Source organism: Hyposmocoma kahamanoa, unplaced genomic scaffold (assembly GCF_003589595.1).
Source record: "Hyposmocoma kahamanoa isolate Upper Pololo Valley unplaced genomic scaffold, ASM358959v1 160, whole genome shotgun sequence".
Taxonomy (NCBI): domain Eukaryota; kingdom Metazoa; phylum Arthropoda; class Insecta; order Lepidoptera; family Cosmopterigidae; genus Hyposmocoma; species Hyposmocoma kahamanoa.
This window is the reverse complement of record NW_020653575.1, coordinates 1,517,362-1,538,231: the sequence shown is the minus strand read 5'-3', so window position 1 is coordinate 1,538,231 and position 20,870 is coordinate 1,517,362. Positions and strand designations below refer to the sequence as shown.

General features: G+C 37.1%; 1 protein-coding gene across 3 annotated transcripts in view; it reads left to right on the top strand.

Moving 5' to 3' along the window:
• LOC113240658 (unconventional myosin-XVIIIa) overlaps positions 1-20,870 on the top strand; it is a 391,151-nt gene that overhangs the window by 144,830 nt on the left and 225,451 nt on the right. For all 3 annotated transcript variants that reach the window (XM_026478017.1, XM_026478018.1, XM_026478019.1), the window contains 3 exons: positions 17,321-17,503; positions 17,904-18,083; positions 18,950-19,074. In XM_026478017.1, coding sequence (XP_026333802.1) covers positions 17,321-17,503; positions 17,904-18,083; positions 18,950-19,074 — 488 coding nt within the window. The remainder of the gene's footprint in view (positions 1-17,320; positions 17,504-17,903; positions 18,084-18,949; positions 19,075-20,870) is intronic.

Here is a 20,870-nt window from a genome sequence, read left to right as displayed (position 1 = left end):
ATGCAGTGCCCAAACACGCTCACACTTACGGCGCGGGTACACGCTAAGAAATTTGTCGTGTCTGCAAAAGAAAATGGCCTTGTACACGACGAGAATTATGTCAGTTCTAGCCACGAAAATATTTCGTGTCTGTTGCAGACAAGAAAATGATGACTATGTACACGATACGAATTCTTTCGGGCAGACGTGTGTAGATTGAACGTGTCAGTGCATTGACGAGGTAGCTGTCTTTTTACTACCGACTGTCAAAGAAATAAAGAGGTTGGTCGTTTACTGACAATGCGCCCTATGCAATTGCGGCAGAGCGCGTCGCGTCGGGGGTAGACAAAAATTTTTTCTTGTGCGGCGCCGAGGCTGTGTACACAGCTCGTGTGTAAAAACGACACGAATTCTTGCACAGACCCGGCGTTAGGGCCATATTATCCATCCTCTACTTAGCAAACTACGATGGGAAAAGCGCTAAACGCTAATGTACACATTAAAGTGCACTAAATATAAGCAAAAGTCAAGTAATCGTTTAAAAATCATATTTTTATGGAATCTAGAGTTGTGTTGTCTTTCCACACATCTTTATCTAACACGCGTAGTCTTCAATTTTGTAATTTTTCGCAAATTTAGTGTAAATGTTCAACTTAGAAAATGATTTTTTTTAATATATAATAGATACGCGCTTGGCCAAAATGTCACCTGATGTTAAGCGATGATGTGACCGAGGATGGAACGCGTTTGCCTAAAAAATGCCTATTCACTCAAGCCTTGAATAGCCCCAAATTGTACTTTTCGGGAAACACAGATTATAGTCTTCCATTCCATTGCTGCACGCATCAGAAAGGAGGAAGCAAAGCGCTTAGTGCGAATGGGTGGTATATCAACGACATAAGGATGGAGTGTTCCGGACCTAGTCGACGAAGGAGAAACGGTATATTCTTATTATATGCTCCGGAATCATATTGTGGAAACGTATACAGTTCCCCATAAATGAATCGTTTACCTTAATCAAACAAAACCGTGGTAGGGGAGAGCGGGTCTGAACGTTCCGATTTCCAAATAAGTTGAAGTTTCATACTGAAAGTGAAGGATTTTATTTTCAACATAATAATAATAATAATAAAATATTAAAAATAATAACGCACACACTCAACATAGCCCCGCACTAGGGAAACCCTGTGTCGCGGGTGCCATGGACACACATAGACAACCACAAATTACACCCAAACTCACGAGAGAAATAAATGTAGGCCATACAAATATTTCTCCCGGCCCGGGAATCGACCCTGGGACCTCTGCGTGGCAGTCCGGCATGGTAACCGTTCGGCCACAGAGGCAGTTAACATGTGGATATATTAAACAAATGTTTATCGCTTTTTATTATAGTATAGTCACTTCTACTAATATCTCAATAGTCTTTTTCATAGAGGCAAATTTTTGACAAATTTCGGAGCGGAACATTCAGCCCCGCTTTGGGGCGGCGTGTTCCGCGTTTGAGGCAAATTATTCCGCCCAGATTATGACAGTATAACAGATTTTCTTAAATAAAACCACCTTTTTTATAATTGTTTGTATGTAATGTTTATATTATGCACAAGTAACTTAACAAAAAAAACTGTATTCTTATTCATCAGTAATATTATTCATCCTCATTTCTTCATCTGAATCACAGTTGAGACACACATTAGTGACTTTAAATATTTGACATGAGCCCATTTGTAGTTTCGCATCCTTAAAATAAAGGAAAAATGGTCATAAAAATTTTAAATATGATTGGAGGTCAATTGGGGAAGTTTTTCCTAGGAACAACCAGCCCCTCGAGGGAGGAACTAATAGCCCCAAATTACGTTTTTATACGAACACTGACATACCGGCAAAGTAATAGAATCAATCAAAAAAATACTCAAAGAACTTATTGCTTTACTACTAACTTATTCCTTACTAATGTCACTACAATTTAGAAAAGTTACCTATGAATCGGCCCATAATAAACAAAAACAGACCAAAAAATTTAAACAAGAAAAAATTTACTTACGTGATGTTTTGACAGCTCCACGCACATAGCCACACGTCGTCGCCGGAGTAACTGAAATGGCTGCCGACAAGACGCATCATCTGACACTTTAACGACGCGCTTCACATGCATTGCTACATATTTTCCTTGCAAAGTTATTGCTGTGAGAACAACTTACCCCGGGAACTACCAGCCCCGGTCTCCCCTACCATGAGTTTGAACTTGGTTGTTAGGTTAATATTATTACGTATTAAGTCAAATTTATGCTCGATATGTTTCGAACCTGTCCGTGGTCCTAAATCATAAGATTCTGTGGCGGTAACTGAACGAAAACAGATTTTCCACCGTCAGGGTACTAGACGTAGACTGGGGTCCCACCGCTGTGTTGTGGATATTCCAAAGATTAACACGAAGCGTTTCGCTTGCACATTTATAAAGCCAACAGCTACGGAATGGAATTCTCTGCCTGCAGACTTTTTCCGTAAACCCTATAACTAAAAATATATTACCTTTTTTTAAGACGAGAGTGAATCGGCATTATTTAGGTGTGCATGTTCCTTCGTCGACCTCATTGTCACTTTCCATTGGGTGAGATGGAGATCAAATGCGTACTTTTTTAAATTTGTTTTTATATAAAAAGCTGGCTTAAAAAAAGTGAGACGTGTATGTCATGCAACATTGACGAATCATAGACCATCCCAATGTTCTTCTTCTTCACGTGTCGACTCTGACGTTTATATTTGTGAGAACCACCTTAAATCACTGTAAGGAGAGATACCTCACGGCATCACTCATTCCGCTGTCAGAGCACCTCCTTCCGGGGTATAATCTACCTTGGCACACTTGGAAGTCTCTAAATAGACTGCCGACCCAAGTCGGCCGACGTAAGGAGAGCATGCATAGGTGGGGTTATGTCTCGGAGTGCGATGTCCAATAAAATCCCATTCGCAATAAAATTAAGCATTTAATACATAAATTTGAATAATAAGTGAAAAAAGGATTTTTTTGTTTTAATTGACTTACTATTTTTGAAAAGCAGCGATATATCTTAGTCGCCCTGTAGGTTTCTATTTAAAAGTGCGATATAATTTTAAGCCCAACTCGTATCGCTCTACTATATTGACGTTTATTTCTTCGAACGTATTTGTCTGAACACTTTCGCCTGTTTTATTAAGATTGTATTAACCGACTCGGTAGCAAGGAACTAATGGTTTCTTATTTTCATTGCCTTTGTTGGCTATATCGGGTTGCCTGCTGTGCCTTGAAAGTTGACTTCACAGCTGGTTAAGAAAACAAAATCTATATTCTATTTAAAGACTTGTAGAAAGTTCTTAATGTATTAGTACATAAGGTAGGCCAAGTGGAACATACTTACCATTGTACATTGCAACCTACGCCCCAATTTAATGATTAGATGTGTTACAAAATTGTATCAACCCATACAATTCTCACTGATGATGGCTATTTCAAGGATGGAATATTAGGCTCAAGTCCATCACGCTCTCGACTGATTGCAAAAATCATTGTTTAAGGTGCAGTGAAGACTAAAAGTGGATTCGGATCCGGACTCGCTCAATCGGAACCTCTTAGTTTCTCAGAATTTATGTGCGAAATTTAATTGAATTGAACTTTTCGGTGAAGGAAAACATTGTGATGATACCTGCACGTGGAAGAAGGTTCACAACCCTTGGAAAAGTGTGAAGTCTCCAACCCGCACTGGGCTAGCGTGGAGGATGGCCTAAACCCTCGCTTAAGTGGGACGTATAAATGGGTTAATGATGAGACCCAAATTAGACTTTGACGATGATCCGATGTTGCTACTGCTAGACTAGTTTACTTTAGTTACTTCCATCGTACTCGTATCTATAATATCCTACGGGATTCTCATGTGGGGTAGAGCAGCAGATATACAAACCATATTTGTGTTGCAAAAACGAGCGATTCGTTCTGTGTAGCGTTTGGGTTCTCGGTTTCTCTCAGAGAAAAGTTTAAGGAGACTAGTATCATGACTGTGGCATCACAGTACATTTAGTCAAATATTTTGTATGCCCGTAAAAATATACATAATTTAATTAAGAATGAAGATATCCGTAATATACTATATAATATAAGGTTACTTAGAACTATGTCTAAACTCATGGTACCGCGACTTAGTTTAACTAAGGTAAACGATTTTTTTTATGGGGAACTGTATTCATTTTTACAATAAGATTCCGGAGAATATATTAAGATTATAATTTCCTAAATTTAAAACTGACATTAAAAGTATTTTAATTGAAAATTCATATTACAAAATTGAAGAGTATTATATAATCTATTTAAGTTTTAGATAAAGAAGTAGATGGTGTATATCAAAGTGTATTTCATAGCATTTAAGTTAATTCGAAAAGAGCAATCCCTAAAGTTTCTTGCTCGTTCTTTTCAGGGAGGTCAGCGTAGTGAACGAACAGGTGTAAAAATGTAACCTATCGAAAAAATTATTATTTGACTTTGACTTTTACGTGTTTCGGCCAAACGGAAAATCAGGTTTACGACATTATTCGACACGATTGACCACAATTTCGCACGATAAAAAATAGAATCACAAAGCTCAGCAAAATTCTCATTTTTTTACAAGACATTCTAAAAGGGTTACGCCTCATGCAATGAATTTATAGGCACACCTCTCCGCGTCTTCCTCACACGCCTCAAAACCTACGCAAACGCGATACCATTTCGCCATAAGTTATATCAATATCATGCATCGCATTCAGTTGCATTTTGCTGTTTGTATCATGTGTGTTTATCAGGTTTCGAAGTGATAATTATCATTAATAAGTTTATCGTGATAATTATTTCGACAGTTATAAATTTAATTGGAATAACAAGATATTACCGCTAGCAAGCATGACATTCGTTTATGTCCGAGACATATCCAAACGTGTCGAATCGTTTTCCCGAAGATTTTTCTTAGTATTTATTTATTTACTCGGAGTTTGTCATTGTTAGTCAAAAGTTAAAAAGTAAAAATCAAACTACATAGCAATGATAATTATCGAATACATATTGGACAGTTATGATATAATTATCATGATAATTATCAAAGATAATTAATAGCTTGATAATTTGGGACCCTGATTTACATTGAGTAAACAAAAAATTACAAAGCTAATAATTTCAGTACAGAGTACTATAAAAACCGAGACAAAGACCTATGTACATTACTTCTTATTCTTAGGACATTGTACAATTCGTTAGTTGTTCTTCGCTGTGGATACCAGATCAACCGTCGTTCGTTTTTTTTTTACATTTCCGAAACGCAATAAGATATAAAAATTCTGAAAACACCTGTAGAATAGGTCTTAGTTTGGATAACGAGATTATGTATTTATCCTATTTTCGCGGTATAATCACATCCGACTCTATTCTTCGTATGAATCGACCTCTACTTGCCAAACTTTCATCCCCTATTATATTTGGATTCATCCCCTAGTTTGCCACCCTTAGAAGTGGAATATTTTCTTCAAATTTAAATGGGACCCTCTTGTGAACATAAAATAATCATCAAAATCGGTTCACAAGTGCTGGAGTTATCGCGTAACTTAGGTACATACATACATGAAAAAAAAACATAGAGTTGAATTGAGAACCTCCTCCTTTTTTCGAAATCGGTTATTAAAATAATTGAAAATCACTAACAGTTTTCAAGTCAACAACAATATGTATTGTTATAATTATTAATACAAAGATCGAACACTCAGAAAAAACACTCAGAAAAAATTCCTTCGATCCGGTCGGATTCGAACCGACGTCTTCTTGCATACCAACGACGGAACGAACCAACGCACCTCACGAATTTTTCTATGTGCTTGCGTCGTGTCTTTGTACTTGGTCGTTCAACGACTTTTTAGTCGTAGCGCCATCTATGAGAAATCTATGACAGATTTATCACTCAGTTAGTACCTTTACAGATACCAGTCCTGGCGAGAGATGTCGCTATTCACTGTATTAATTAAATTTTTATTGAATTGATATTCAATAATTTTTTGTGAAATTACTCCACTAGTTTGTTATAATTATTAATACAAAGATCGAACACTCAGAAAAAATTCCTTCGATCCGGTCGGATTCGAACCGACGTCTTCTTTGCATACCGTGCCAGACGCTATACCAACTAAGCCACGGAACGAACTAACGGACCTCACGAATTTTTCTATGTGCTTGCGTCGTGTCTTTGTACTTGGTCTTTCAACGACTTTTTAGTCGTAGCGCCATCTATGAGAAATCTATGACAGATTTATCACCCAGTTAGTACCTTTACAACTACCAGTCCTGGCGAGAGATGTCGCTATTCCCTATATTAATTAAATTTTTATTGAACTGATATTCAATTATTTTTTGTGAAATTACTCCACTAGTTTGTTGTAATTATTAATACAAAGATCGAACACTCAGAAAAAATTCCTTTGATCCGGTCGGATTCGAACCGACGTCTTCTTGCATACCGTGCCAGACGCTATACCAACTAAGCCACGGAACGAACCAACGGACCTCACGAATTTTTCTATGTGCTTGCGTCGTGTCTTTGTACTTGGTCTTTCAACGACTTTTTAGTCGTAGTTGTTACTAAAGCAATTATTGTTATTATATGTAATAATATCGGTCTCCAATACAATTGATATCACCTCTGCTACCGTAAGATATGGCTGGAAACAACTTGATAAGGTGCTTTATGTTACCACTCATATTTTATGGGATTTCCTGGTCACCTAGTTTATTAGCGATAAGTTGAGACATTGTTGGAAGTTCCTACTATTAGTTTTTTGTTCACTACATCCACACTTTTCTCCTCTATGATATCAAACCATGAGACGAAGTAGTCGTGCGTCTGGTGGAAAGCGACACGCCTACCCATAATGTCACTTAGAGCTTTAAATCGCAAAGGTCTGAGGGTCACGCTGAGACATAAAGTTGACATGTCCCATGTTCCTGTAGTTTTAGTAGCGTCCTTCAAAACTGGAACGCAATAATGCTCACATTACTTCTTTGGCGGCAGAAATAGATAAGGTGTCAATACTTTCCAGGGCGAGCTATTTTACTAAAGCTCTGCTGCTACTAATATATCAGAAGACGTGAAAATACTGTCATATCGAATTCTAAGGTTTTCGCGATTGTTACACATAGGAAATGAAACTATTTTTCGGATTTAAGTCGCGTATATTTGTGTTTTCAAACAAACCAACGTTTCGGGCCCTTTACAGGTCTAATCGTCACGGTTGACTGAACGTCAAAAAAAAAAACGAAAAAGTGACCATGGAACCCGTAAAGCGCCGAAATGTTGGTTTGTTTGAAAACACAGATATACGCGATTTAAATGCGAATAATCTCAGTACAGAGTACTAAAAAAACCCACCCCAACAATTCGTGGAATTACATAGGTAATTACCAAGTTAAAAAAGTAAAACAAGAAATGCTGCTTGTTGTCGATTTTTTCTATCGGTCTTGACACTTGGTTCTTAATACTTGACATTGCTTTTTGATTTGGTCGATCATTATTTATTTGACTGTAATTGTTGACTTATTTGACCGCAGCACCTATGTAACAGCGATCAGAATTTATAACAAACTTCCAATGGAAGTGAAATGTTTAAATTTTATATACAGACATATAATTATAATATTAATTTTTGACATTTAAGTCGTAATAAATTTTAATTGAATTGTAATTTTAAGACGTTGTACTCCTGACTTTGGTAAGAATTGTGGATTTAATCACTTGTAATTAACACCTGTATTTTACAAATTCGTACAACAAATGTGTTGTATGAATTTGGTTGTCTCAATCAGATCTAATTTAGATAGCCAATAGCGCGCGCTTATCTCAATTTTATCGCGCGTGTCGCGGCTATCATGCGTAGCCATGCTACGGGGGCTGATTGAGACAGCCAATAGCGCGAGCTTATTACAATTTTATCACGCGGGTCGCGACTATCATGCGTAGCCATGCTACGGGGGCAGATGATTTTTAAACACCTGCACAGATATATAGATTTTAAGACTTTCGTGGTTATTCACTAAATGATTATCACTAATATCAGGTTTTCTTACCACGGTATGACTTCTTTTTATTTTCCCGATATTTCGGAACGGTTGCACGCTCCATGGTCACGGGTTGAACCCGTCAACCGTCAACCCGAGTCTACCCGTGACCATGGAGCGTGCAATCGTTCCGAAATATCGGGAAAATAAAAAGAAGTCATACCGTGGTAAGAAACCTGATATTAGTGATAATCACTTAACTGCACAGATGTTCATCAAACGTAGCAAAGAACCATATCGATTAAATTAGCCGTCAAATAAAAATAAACAATTAAAGATCAGTCCAGCCGTTTGGAAGCTACGATATCTAGGTACACAGACATAGGATTCAAACTGCAATAACACTATATATAACAAGTTAATAAAATAAATGATGATTTACTAAAGACAACGAAATCTGATCTCTCTATATTAGTTTTACAATTATATTAATTAGTATATAGATTCATTATTTTAATGGTACTGCATTACTTCATGAAGATACTTTATTATTTAAAACAATTTAATGTTTTTGTTATTCGATTTATTGTTTTATTTTTGTTTATTAATTTGCTTGTTTCTATCTCTAAGTCTTAGTTACTCTTTTACAAGGTACATGTAATGTAAATTTTATTATTTAGATACTTCTTCATATTCGCTAACAAATGAATACTGAATACTTGTTACTCTACCATTTTTGCGTCGGGGGTTAAAAAGATGAACAGATCGAGAGAAAATAAATGGTGTCGTTTGAGTGTGCTGTTTCTTGGTTGCTAGTAGATTTCACGTGTCATATACCTACGCGTACCAGTGATTTCCAAGGCAATGTTTCTTCGTTGAACTGACCAAACTATAAATACCAAAGATATTTCAACTCTATTAACTAGTTGTCAAAACACAATTCGTTACAGGTACGCACAATAGTTTTGCAATGTTACGATTTACATTATCTCTCATTTTAATACAAACTTTATGATAAATAGTTCTTTCGTCGAATAAATCGTAGACTACTGTGCATTTGTCAGAATATCTTTCGATAAGGTTGTTTCTGCAGTACAGTTCATATTTATTACCTTTCATGTCGATATCTTTGTCTGTAATAAATGTCTTTACAATGGAATTTGTTTGGATTTCACGTTTTGTTGTATCGACTATTTATTCATAGACATCTGTGCGAATGTATTCTTGTTTTTAAAGACATATTGATCTTCATTGAGAGCTGTGAACAGGGCTGGATTTGTCACACTATATAAGGGGCGCAAATAAAATATTAATTAAAATAATAATAATTGTAGTGAGTCCCACTGCTCGGCGCAGGCTTCCTCCAGAGGGTAATGACTTGGGCTTACAGAATGTAATAAAGTTGCAAAAAGAAACTGTGATATTTTATACAGGAAATACGTAAAGAGACAAAGACTTATTTCAAAGATGTTGTTTTCAGCCATCTATACTATTAATAAAATCTCAATACAGAGTACTAAAAAAATCGACCTCATTCCAAAAGTCATTCATCCCCTAGTTTTACCTGTGGAATATATGGTGTGTATTTGTGGAATATTTTCTTCAAATTTAAATGGAACCACTTCTGACTGATGTAGCCTGTTTCCAACAAAAAGAATCATCAAAATCGGTACCCAAAGTTCGGCCGGAGTTATCGCGTAATGTACCTAAAAAAAAGTCCTAAAGTCGAATTAAGAACATCCTCCTGTTTTTGAAGTCGGTTAAAATAAAAGTAAATTACTGTGCTACATGGCGAACCCATTGATGTTTAAATCGTGGAAAAATAACAGCTTTGAATTTTTTTTGTACATCACCATTAAAAATATTTTTATTAAAGGTGGTTTTTGTGATTGTAGTTGTGTTCGAGTTCAATTCAATTCATTTCATTTACTCATTCGTTATTTGTTATATTAATTTTATGCGGAGGGAGGTTGGTAAATTTAAGTGCATGAAAAAATAAATTCTGAGAGCAGCCATTTTGCACAATTTTTGTCTTTTTTATGTAAAAAATAAGTACGCATTTGCGCTCCTTCTCACCTGATGGAAAATGACGATGGATCATGCACACCTAAATAACGCCTATTCACTACAGTCTTGAAAAGGCCCATGTCACAGCGTTCAGGGCATAAGTCTGTAGGCAGGGAATTCCACGCCATAGCCGTACGCCATTTAAATGTGAAAGCGTAATATTTCGTGCGAATCCTTGGACAATTCACAACACAAACCTACGTCTAGTTCCCCGATGATGGAAATTAGAACGCTGAATTATCGTGCAATTCCACTGTACGCTCTCGTGATATATCTTGTAGAATATCGACAAGCAGATAACTTATTACGGCGGTGTTCAAGGTTCAGGTTTGTAGAGTAGCAGAATAATTTACTTACATTTTTATAAACATGGATTTCCAGAAAGTATAGCCTGAACTAGACATTTGCTATTGTCTTCTGGATATCAATTAATAATATAAATATTTTAGTGGCAGTAGAACTCCTTGCTAAAGAGTTTGTCCAGGGTAATACTGCCGCCTTGCCTATTTCTGCCGCCAAGCAGTAATGCGAGCATCACTGCGTTCCGGTTTTGAAGAGAAAGGGTACTGGTGAAATTATAGGCACGTGGGACTTTTCAACTTATGTCTCAGGGTTACGGGCGCAGTAGCAGTGCCCTTTGAGCAGCACTGCAACTGTTATAGACAGGCGTGACGCTTACCATCAGACGCACAACTTGTCCATCCCGTCACTTAGTATAATGAAAAAAAATCAAAAGTTATCGATAAACCCACCGTAATAAATAAAAAGTGTATATTAGAACCAGCTCCTTTGCAATTCCATAAATAGTGGACTAAACATCAGGAATTAGCTTTCTTCCGTTTGCAATATCGCCTTGCCGATCGAGATGAAGCAATTAGACTCCATCGATTATATCTATAATTAAGGAAACTTCCATATTAAACTTCGTATTCACCTAAAGCGTAGGTAGACCATATGTACCCACTTACTTATGTATTACGTGTGAATGTTTTGAACTGTATGTACTTGAGTAATTGTATAATTTTGTATACTTCCTCGTTGCAAACGTGTGGGTTATATACGTTACGTGCTTGTTACTAAAGCGTTTTGTACACTGACATTGACTTCAAATTACTTATAGACTTCAAATTAAAGTTTGAGAAAGATATGTTTTATTGTATTTTCGTGATGTTTATGCTTCAGAATTGTTGTATTAATTTTGGTGTTCGAATGTTATGTCGAACAAACTAATTATTGTAAGGATACGCGTATAGACTGCTAGATCGCTAAATGTATATAATAAATAAAATTGTAATTCTTTTTTCTAGAAATCGTGTAAATAAAAATTTTAAAGATTTTTTTATTGAAATGTAAATGCGCATTTGACCTCCATCTCACCTGATGGAAAGTGACGATGAGGTCGACGATGGAGCATGCACACCTAAATAATGCCTATTCACTCTCGTCTTGAAAAGGTCCAAGTTATAACGTTCAGGGAACAAGTCTGCAGGCAGGGAATTCGACTCCATAGATTTTCGCCATATAAATGTGGAAGCGTAACGCTTCGTGGGAATCTTTGAAAAGATCTAAGAAATGTGATAGAACAAAGGAATTGTGAAAAATATGACATTGAATTTTTTTTTAATATTTTATAATACCAAGTGACGGGACGAACATGTGCGCCTGGTGGTAAGTGACTAGCCTATCCATAGCAGTTGCAGAGCTTTAAATCGCAAAGATCTTACAAGTACTGCCAAGTGCCAATGCGCCCATCATCATGAGACATAAGTTAAGAAGTCCCACATGCCTGTAATTTCACCAGCACCCTTACCCTCCCAAACCGGGACGCAGTAATGCTCACATTACTGCTTGGCGGCAGAAATAGGCAAGGTGGCAGTACTTCCGAGGACGTACTCTTTCACAAGGAGGTCTATTGCTATTAAAATTAAAAAGGTAACTAATTAAAAAAAGATTTTATGTCATTAACATAATTGCGCCCTCAAAATTATGACAGATTTTGAACGGATGTTTGTTACTCAATTAAACATCTAAACGATATGGGTGAATTTTGGGGAACGATCGGAAATGAGAAAGTTAATAATAAACCAGTAAATAAAACAGATGATTGTAAATTACAATTTATTATTATATACTAGAATACAATGCGTGAATGCGTATGTACGTACATTTGATTGAAATAATTTATCTGTGAAATTATTGAGCATGTTGCATTCATTTATTTATTTTTTTATTGCCAACTCAAGGACCAACTCTCCTCTACGGCACGGAGGGAAAATAGCTTAAATACCGTACATAGAAAATTTTACTGAAAGAAGATTTAATTTTGATTTTAAAATAAATTTGAATTGCATTCATAGATGTTTAAATAATCGCTTATCTGAATCGGGAATCGAACCCGCCAAATGTAAAAAAAAACACCTGTACTTTTATTGTACTGTCCGAAAGCCTCAATCATAATAAATAACATAGCATCTTAAATATAAGGAAGACCTTGAAACTTAATTGAGCAATTAGCTAACATTACTACTTGGCGGCAGAAATCGGTAAGATGGCAGTACTTCCCTGGAAAAACTCTTCCACAAGGAGCTCATAAACTAGGTTTGTTTTGGTGTTTTAAACGCAATTCTGGTGTCTCCAAAGCTTTTGTCTTTACCTCGTTAATACGACGTGACACCAACCTTTCTTTGTACCTGGCCATAATAATGTGTCCCTTAATCTCACTTGCCCACGCCTGCCATTTCGTTTAAGTTTTAAGTACCGACTATAACAATTATTTATTTATTTGAGTCGACAATATGTCCAAGTGTTAGCTTTCCAACAAAATGACTCAATGTTCTGTGGGTGTAAAAGTGCGAAAACAATACCTTCAATTTATCTCATTCAGAATGCATTGAACATTGTTTTTGGTGTTACAAGCTTGTCTATTAACTCCTTTTTAAAATACTTTTATATCAAATCAAAGGTACTCGTTTAGTAGTTCTCTTCGCTTGTGTGGTCTCCCGGATGGTTTTAAGATTCTCAATTATACTTGTTTCTAATTGTTACTGATGTTTCATATCTGTTTTTAAATAATGTTTGTTTTTTAATATTAACTACAAGAAAACGTATCTTTAAACCAATACATTTGATAATAATTATATCTCTGTCTTTGTGGTTGATATTTTCCTATTTTTATTTTATGACATAATGTGCAGGTAGAAAGAGTTCGGAAGGCCAAGGACAGGAAAATCATCATGAGTTGCAGAACGGAAGACGAGAGAAGAAAGATAAAAGAGAGGATAGAAAAAGCAGGAAAGAGCCTAGTATGTGAGGAGCTAGAAAACAAGGACCCTTTGTTAGTCCTTAAAGATGTGGTCCTACCGAAAAACAAAGATGAGGACGTCATAAAAGAGCTAAGAAACCAAAATCGACACATCTTCCGCGGCCTCCAATCATATAACACGATGAACAAGTTGTGCGCCTAGTCTAAGCGAGACGCTCATCTATCAGCACCACTCAAAGTTTTAAATCGCAAAGATTTAAAGAGCACTGCCACTGTACATCCGTTACCCTGAGTTTCACCAGCATCCCTCTCACATCACTGCTTGGCAGCCGAAATAAATGCATCTTTGTGACATAAAATTTTTGATAACAATATTTGTTTTCTAAATTTTATTAAATGTCATGATGGTTTACTATCATGATATTCAGTTATTTTTCGTAAAATTACTCCACTAGTTTGTTATAATTATTATTGCAAAGATAGAAACACTTAGAAAAATCATTTGATCCTGCTGGTTAGGAACCTGCACCCTTAGGCAATCCGTGGCAGATGCTTTGCCAATTAAGCCACGGAACAAACTAGCAGACCATAGGAATCCTTGTTTGTGCTTCTTGCAGATGTTTTGTTTTTTGGTTTTTAACGACTTGCCGTAGCGCCATCTGTGAGAAATTTATTCCTTCACTCACTGAGGTATTTGTTGTTTTAATTCTTTCCTAGTGTTTTATTTCAGTTGTCGTTTAATAATAGTCTCTTTGCCTTGTATTAATTTTTAACGACAGCTGTGTCCATAATCCGGTCTGATACTACAATAGTCAACGTTCCTCCAAAGTAATACCTTGTACGCTTTAACAAAGTTCACCGAATGCGATATAGCTCAGCAAACAGATTGGGTCTATTTGTAGAAGATTAACCGTCACTTAACACTCGCTTTCCCGCACGATCTTGAGACGTGACTAATGGCGTGATGTGGGCAAATTGCCGCCTCCCGGCGTGATGTGCTTCCTTCTTTTATATTGTAGAAAATTAGGAATTCTGTGAAGCGTCTTCACTTTAGTCTAGTCTTTTGAGGGTTGCCAGATTGCGTTGTCGTCATCAATGTGATGATTGTCTGCATTTATCTATCCAGTTAGGTTAGGTTTCGGCGATTGCTACTCATTGGAAATGAAACTATTTTTTCGGTTCTAAATCGCGTATATTGTTTTTTTTTTAAAACAACACCCACGTGTTTGTAGCATCTGAACCCGGGGTTGGTTTGAAGTTGCAACGGAATCCGAATGAACCCAAATGCGAGTATCGTGTGATCCCGGGACTGGTTGCTTGTCAAAAATATATAATTAAATTTGAGTCGCATCCAGTTCCGATCAGTTGCACCTCGAGAGATAACAGTAAATGTGTATCGTCTGAACCCGAATTACTTTCCTTAATTTCATGTCTTTTTCTTTCTGCAACCAGTGTCTTGGTGGGGGTGCAGTTTTTGTTACTTCGGCGGTCTTACTGATAAATTTGATGATGACAATCAATCAAATTGAATCTTTATTAGGCATTCATTGGTCCACGGTCTGGCTACGTATGATATATTTTTCATTGTTTCAGTTTTTCTTGTTTTGGTCCAGTTTACAATACATACATGGTCAATATTGCTGAATAAGAATTCAGTTTTTCGTGCTATGCTGTTAGGAATTTTTAATAAACGAAGCAACCCTATGCTATCGATGTTAACTGAATACCGTATAAGACCTTTACAGTAATTTGTCGTAAAAGCCGTTGTCAGTTTTGTAATTGATTCTGCATGACTCGTTGTGACGATCTTCGGCATTTATGCTTGTACTGATATTGAAGAAGGCAAATGAAATACACAACAACCAACTTACATTTGTCGATAGTATCTCGTAGCTTTCATAGTAGGGTTTAGGGAGAAAGCAATAGTTCTGAATTTATCCAACGGCATAGAGATGTTGGCACAGTGTAAATGCTTCTTTGAATCTGTAATCTTAGAGCGCCTTTGAGTTGGTAAGATGATGCCGCGGTGGTGTTGTTACGGAACTTTAAAGGGGAATTTATTAGAATGTTTATTTGCAAACGAATTCGGTATTAGCACGAATTTTGCATGGGAATCTGTAATAACAGAGAATTCAATTTTAAAAATCGACGAAGAATGATATTATTGATATTATAATGAAATTGAAATAAAAAAAAAAATGTAGTAAAGCTGCAATCTAATTCTCAAGTAGACTTCGATATGTTTTAACTGCGGTCGTAAGTCGGTTAAACATCGCTGCAGAGACGACATGTGTAAATGGGGTTTCAGGGATGCTAGTCTAACCCAATGTGAATGTGCCCCAACAGAGTCCATGCAGGACTTACTGTTGTGGCCCTTGTGCCCTAATACCTACAGGTAGAGGGAAGATCTCTACGCGGCGGATGACGCAGTCAAGGTGGCAACATACTATCCTAAGTCAATATAGACACGATAAGAAGAAGAAAAAGGTTAACTTTAGTAACTTTGTATAAATAAATTTAACGGGATGATATAATATTGTCATTGAAATGATTCGGACCTTAAGGTGGTGAAAATTTAACACGTCGAAGATACTAACAGGACACGTCTAGAGAAATTGTCAACAGCGCCTTAAATTGCATAACACGTTTAAGATGCACTCCACTATTACGTCTATTACACGCTTTTGCAAAGACTCTTGAGTCTCGACTTACTTGCATAATGCGTTTTACAAACGGTTACTTTATATATTTGTTTTCCGTGTTCGTGTAGAGAGGATTAGAATAAATGGAAGTGGTAGCAATGAGAATAAAATTAAACGTAAGTGCTTGAGATATTTAGATTGTTAGATGTTTATATTTTTGTAAACATTTCAAGCTAAAAATATTTAGATAAATGTACATTATGAGCAGTGCATCTTTAGTAGCTGTAGAGCTCGTTGTGAAAGAGTTCGACGAGGGCAGTACTGATTACTTGCCTATTTCTGCCGCCAAGCAGTCATGTGTTTACTGCGTTTCGGTTTTGGTAAAGGTGCTTAATATTGTGTATTTAATGTATTTACGATATTTAATTGTATTTTAAAATAATAGTTTATGTAGTTTACACTGTAAGTGTAATAATTTTTGAAGACAACTTTTGTCACACCGTCTATCGATTTTAGTAAAAAAACTATATATTTTTTTAATGGTGCCTGAAAACACAGTTGCCGTGTGGCTTTATATAGGACGCTACAATACCAAAAGCAGTAGAGCTCCTTGTGAAAAAGCCCGTCCAGGAAAGCTTTACCTGTTTCATCCACCAGGCATTAATGTGAGCATTACTGCATTTCGCGCGGTTTCGAAGGGAAAGGGAGCTGGTGAAATTGCAGACACGAGACTTTTTAATTTATGTCTGAGGGTGATGGACGCAGTGGCAGTGCTTCTCAGATCTTTGCGATTTAAACCTTGGAGCGGCATTGCAACTGTTATGCACAGGCGTGTCGCTTACCACCAGGTCCACGACTTGTTCGTCACGTCACTTGGTATAAATAAATAGCCGTAAATAGTTCTTTAAGTGTGTTACTAAAATCTACAGCCTTAACAGAGTTTTTTAATTTTTCTGTTTATTATATATTTTACGGCCAAATTCAAAACTAAAACCAACGCTTTTCCTAATTTTATATGTTTTTCTTTCTGTAACCAGTGTTTTATCAGTGGTGCAATTTTTGTTGCTTCCTAGGTCTTACTAATAAAATCTTAATTATTTTCAATCCCAATCAGTACAATAGTGTTTTGATCCGCAATCCTCATCAGATATTCAAGTGATCTTTTGGTTCATATCCAACAAAATTCAGTTACAATATGTAAAGTAACTTGACCTCTACTTGTCATCTCAAATGTTTCCGATCCGAAATTTAGAGACACAAATGAAATTTAATTTAATCTCTTTCTAGTACTGTAACTGTTAATAATCTCTTATTTTCTTTGTCGTACAGGCGAAATCCGAGGAGCAACTAGCATGCGAGAAAGAATGGCTGAAAGCGGGGCACATGTGGCTGGCGCACCGCGGAGGGTTCACCGCGGTGTTGCGGGAAGGGGACGCCGATGCTGGCAGGGCCCGAGTTAGAGTTATTCAAACTGGGGAAGTACTTACCGTCGACGATGATGATTTGGAAAAGGTGAGTTTGAAGTTATTTTTATTAGTAGACACACCGGCAAAGTATCACACCGTCAGCTTGTTAGAATCTGTTAGGCGCAGTACATTTGCTATATTGAGAAAGTACGAGTATCTTGACTGCGGTAGGGTTGTTTTTCAAGTGTATGTATGTCCATTTCTTTTTCACGCTGTGCAGTCTAAACGGCTTGATGGATTTTGACAATGAGGACTCGTTACATTCGTTTTGATTGTGGGAGTGTCATAGGCTATAAAAATTCATCAAAATAGTACTGGGGGAATATTTTTTTATCTGTATTTTTGCTGTAAGGTTTTTGTTTTTTAAAATAATTTTTAGATTGGTATTGATAGATTTCGTAATTGGTGCAATTAAAATTGTCGATTATTACTAATACTTATTACAGGCAAACCCACCGCAGCTGGAGCGGTGCGAGGATATAGCCTCTCTCCGTTGCCTGAACGAATGCGGAGCCCTGAACGTGTTACGGTCAAGATTCGCTGCTGGGTTGCCACATGCGCGAGCTGGACACGCACTGCTCGTCCTCGGGCCACCGAGACGGACGGCGCCAGTGTATACTGATAAGGTAAATTAATGGATAATACACTTTTAAAACTTTAACAATAGAGGTATACTCTGCCAGCTGGACCAATATCTGCTATTCCACTGTGTATACCCTGCCCCAGCTACACCCACCAGTTGTAAACTCGTCTCCCGTACTCGATGCCCCCTTGAATTTAGCAAATGTTTATAAGGGTGTGTGACAATGTGTAGTATATAATATAATAGCGTCACCGTTCCTTTCTACATAATTAAGTTTTAATTATAGTGCCCTCCCTACCGATTCTAAGGGTATACGAGAAGGGCACTATAACTCGTGCAAGCACAGGGACCTTCTGAGTTCAGGTCCTGACCACGTGTCAGCCAGTGAATCGTCCCGGGTTTTCGTACAGTACACACACTATTTTTCAGATAGGTATCGGAGCTGTAGGCACGCTCACTTCCCGTTATGCATTGTGCAACTAACGGTTGCCATCGCTAAGTCGTTGACTCTAAAGTCCCCTACCAAATCTCCTCTTTGGTGGCGGAGCTGTACGCACTGTCACCTCCCGACGCCGAAGCGTATCTCCAGATCCCAAAAATCTACGCGGATAGAGGGACCAGAGAATGTCTAGCTCATCCTCTACTAGCTCTTCGGGTTAGTACCGGAGATATCGGTCGCAGTGTTCTGTAACAATGTCTGGACATAGCTTCCGACTTAAAGAGCAACTTACGTGCCCCGCGCGTCTCCTCGCTTTAGGCCCTCGTCTAGACCGCTACTAAGACGCCCTAGCTGCACACGAGACAGACCCAGTACCCTGGATTTACCGGGGAACCCGTAGTCCCCCCCGGAGCTTTCTATGTCTCAGTCATTATAATATAGTAGCAGTTCAGAAGTCAGAAATGTTCCAGGTAGCAGCAATGTTCCGCGGGTGCCGCGCTGACGACATGCCGCCCCACGTGTTTGCTGCCGCTCAATCTGCGCACAGGTGCATGCTTGCTTCCAGAAGAGACCGCGCTATTGTCTTCCTTGGGAGGTAATTATTAGAATATTCAACTCATGTGAAAATGACAAATTGTATATCCAAAATTGTACGTCTGTTTGTGTCGGATACGACTGCCGCATGTATAGCGAGCTGTGCTCAAAGACCATTACCGAGTGGGTCCCACCCAACGCAAGAGAGAAGTGGAAGGCCCTGAAAGAGATGACGTGACCAGTTAGATGCTCATATTAGATTTTAACTCATTATAACTATGTTAAAGAGATGGTTTTATGCCACTTCACATGTTTTCTAAGGGTTGTCTCGTCTCCGAGATGCAAATATCGTCATGATGCTTATCTTGATTGTTATCGAGAGATATTGCAACAATATTAGACATTGGTACATGCTGCCACTGAGATACAGATCATTGATCTTTCAATTGAGAAGCGATCGGTCTCTCTTCAAGTTACTACCGTTCTTACTAATATAATTTGTAAGAACACATTAAAACTATACTTATATTGTTACATGTCAACTTCTATAAGGTTACCTATCACAGGTACGAAATTTAATAATTATATTTGGTCGAAATAACATTTGCTCGAATTTTCATAATCCCGAATGTAATTTCCTACGCATAACGTTTTTTTTTAAAAGCAAACATCACTTGACCTAATTTTTTTTTGCGATAAATCGGTTTTCCGGAATAATGAAAATTCGAGCTAATATTATTTCGGGCAAATGTAATTTTGGACTTTTGATCGGTTACCTTTCCAGATTATCTATCAGAAATCTGAAATTGCCCGAAATAACGTTGACTCGAATTTTCATTATCCCGAATATAATTTTCAACGGAATACTTATAAAACAAACCAAACACAATCTAATCTTTTCTTTGTGATAAGAAGACAAGTATAACTTGTGTTTCCAGGAATACTAATTATAAAAGAAATTACTAATAAAATTTCTTCAAGATATTTTTTTTCAAAGGTACATAAAATTCTTAAAAAAACAGCAATTTTTTAAAACAAATTTTGCAGCCAGTCGGTGTATAAGACGTAGTTTTGTTTATAATGTCATTATAATATTGGTTTCAAGCCATATCAAGCTCTAACAACGTACCAAAGATGTATGTAAATGAAGGTAAAACGTCCAATTATAAAATTATTATTCCTTCTTAAGCGTTATATAAACTGTGCGATACAGCCAGCCTGTCTCTACCAGATATGCAAATTCATACTGTGACATTCGTTTCATAAGTAAAATATACAAGTTTTTTTGAACAACTTCCGCATACAGGTAGAGTAATAGTAATTTTTGACTTGTCTACTTTAGTAGCCAGAGTCTTTTACACCTTTCTTTTACAGTATGTTTTCTTTTATTCCCACACTTATATAATGTTGTTCTGTTGTCTTTATTATCGTTATTATTAAGGAATTTGGTACTGAGTCATGTTTGAAACAATAATAGTTAAAATGTGACGGACATTTTTTTTTATAATATTAAGGGACTGGACGTACAAGTCGTACGCCTGATGGTAAGCTACACGCTTGTCCATAACAGTTGTAGTGCCACTCAGAGCTTTAAATCGTAAAGATCTGAGGGGCACTGCCACTGCGCCCGTCACACACTGAGACATAAGGTGACAAGTCCCATGTAGTTTCTCCAGCAAATGCACTAATTAATTAATTTCCTGGTGTCAAACTATGGAATTTCCTTGTACTATATAATTATCAGAGCAACGGAATTCACTTCCAGAACACCGACCAGTACTACGTTTAAATTGCTAACAATCGATTTACTATTAAACGACTTAATATTAAACATATTTGTACGATTTTCTGCACGAA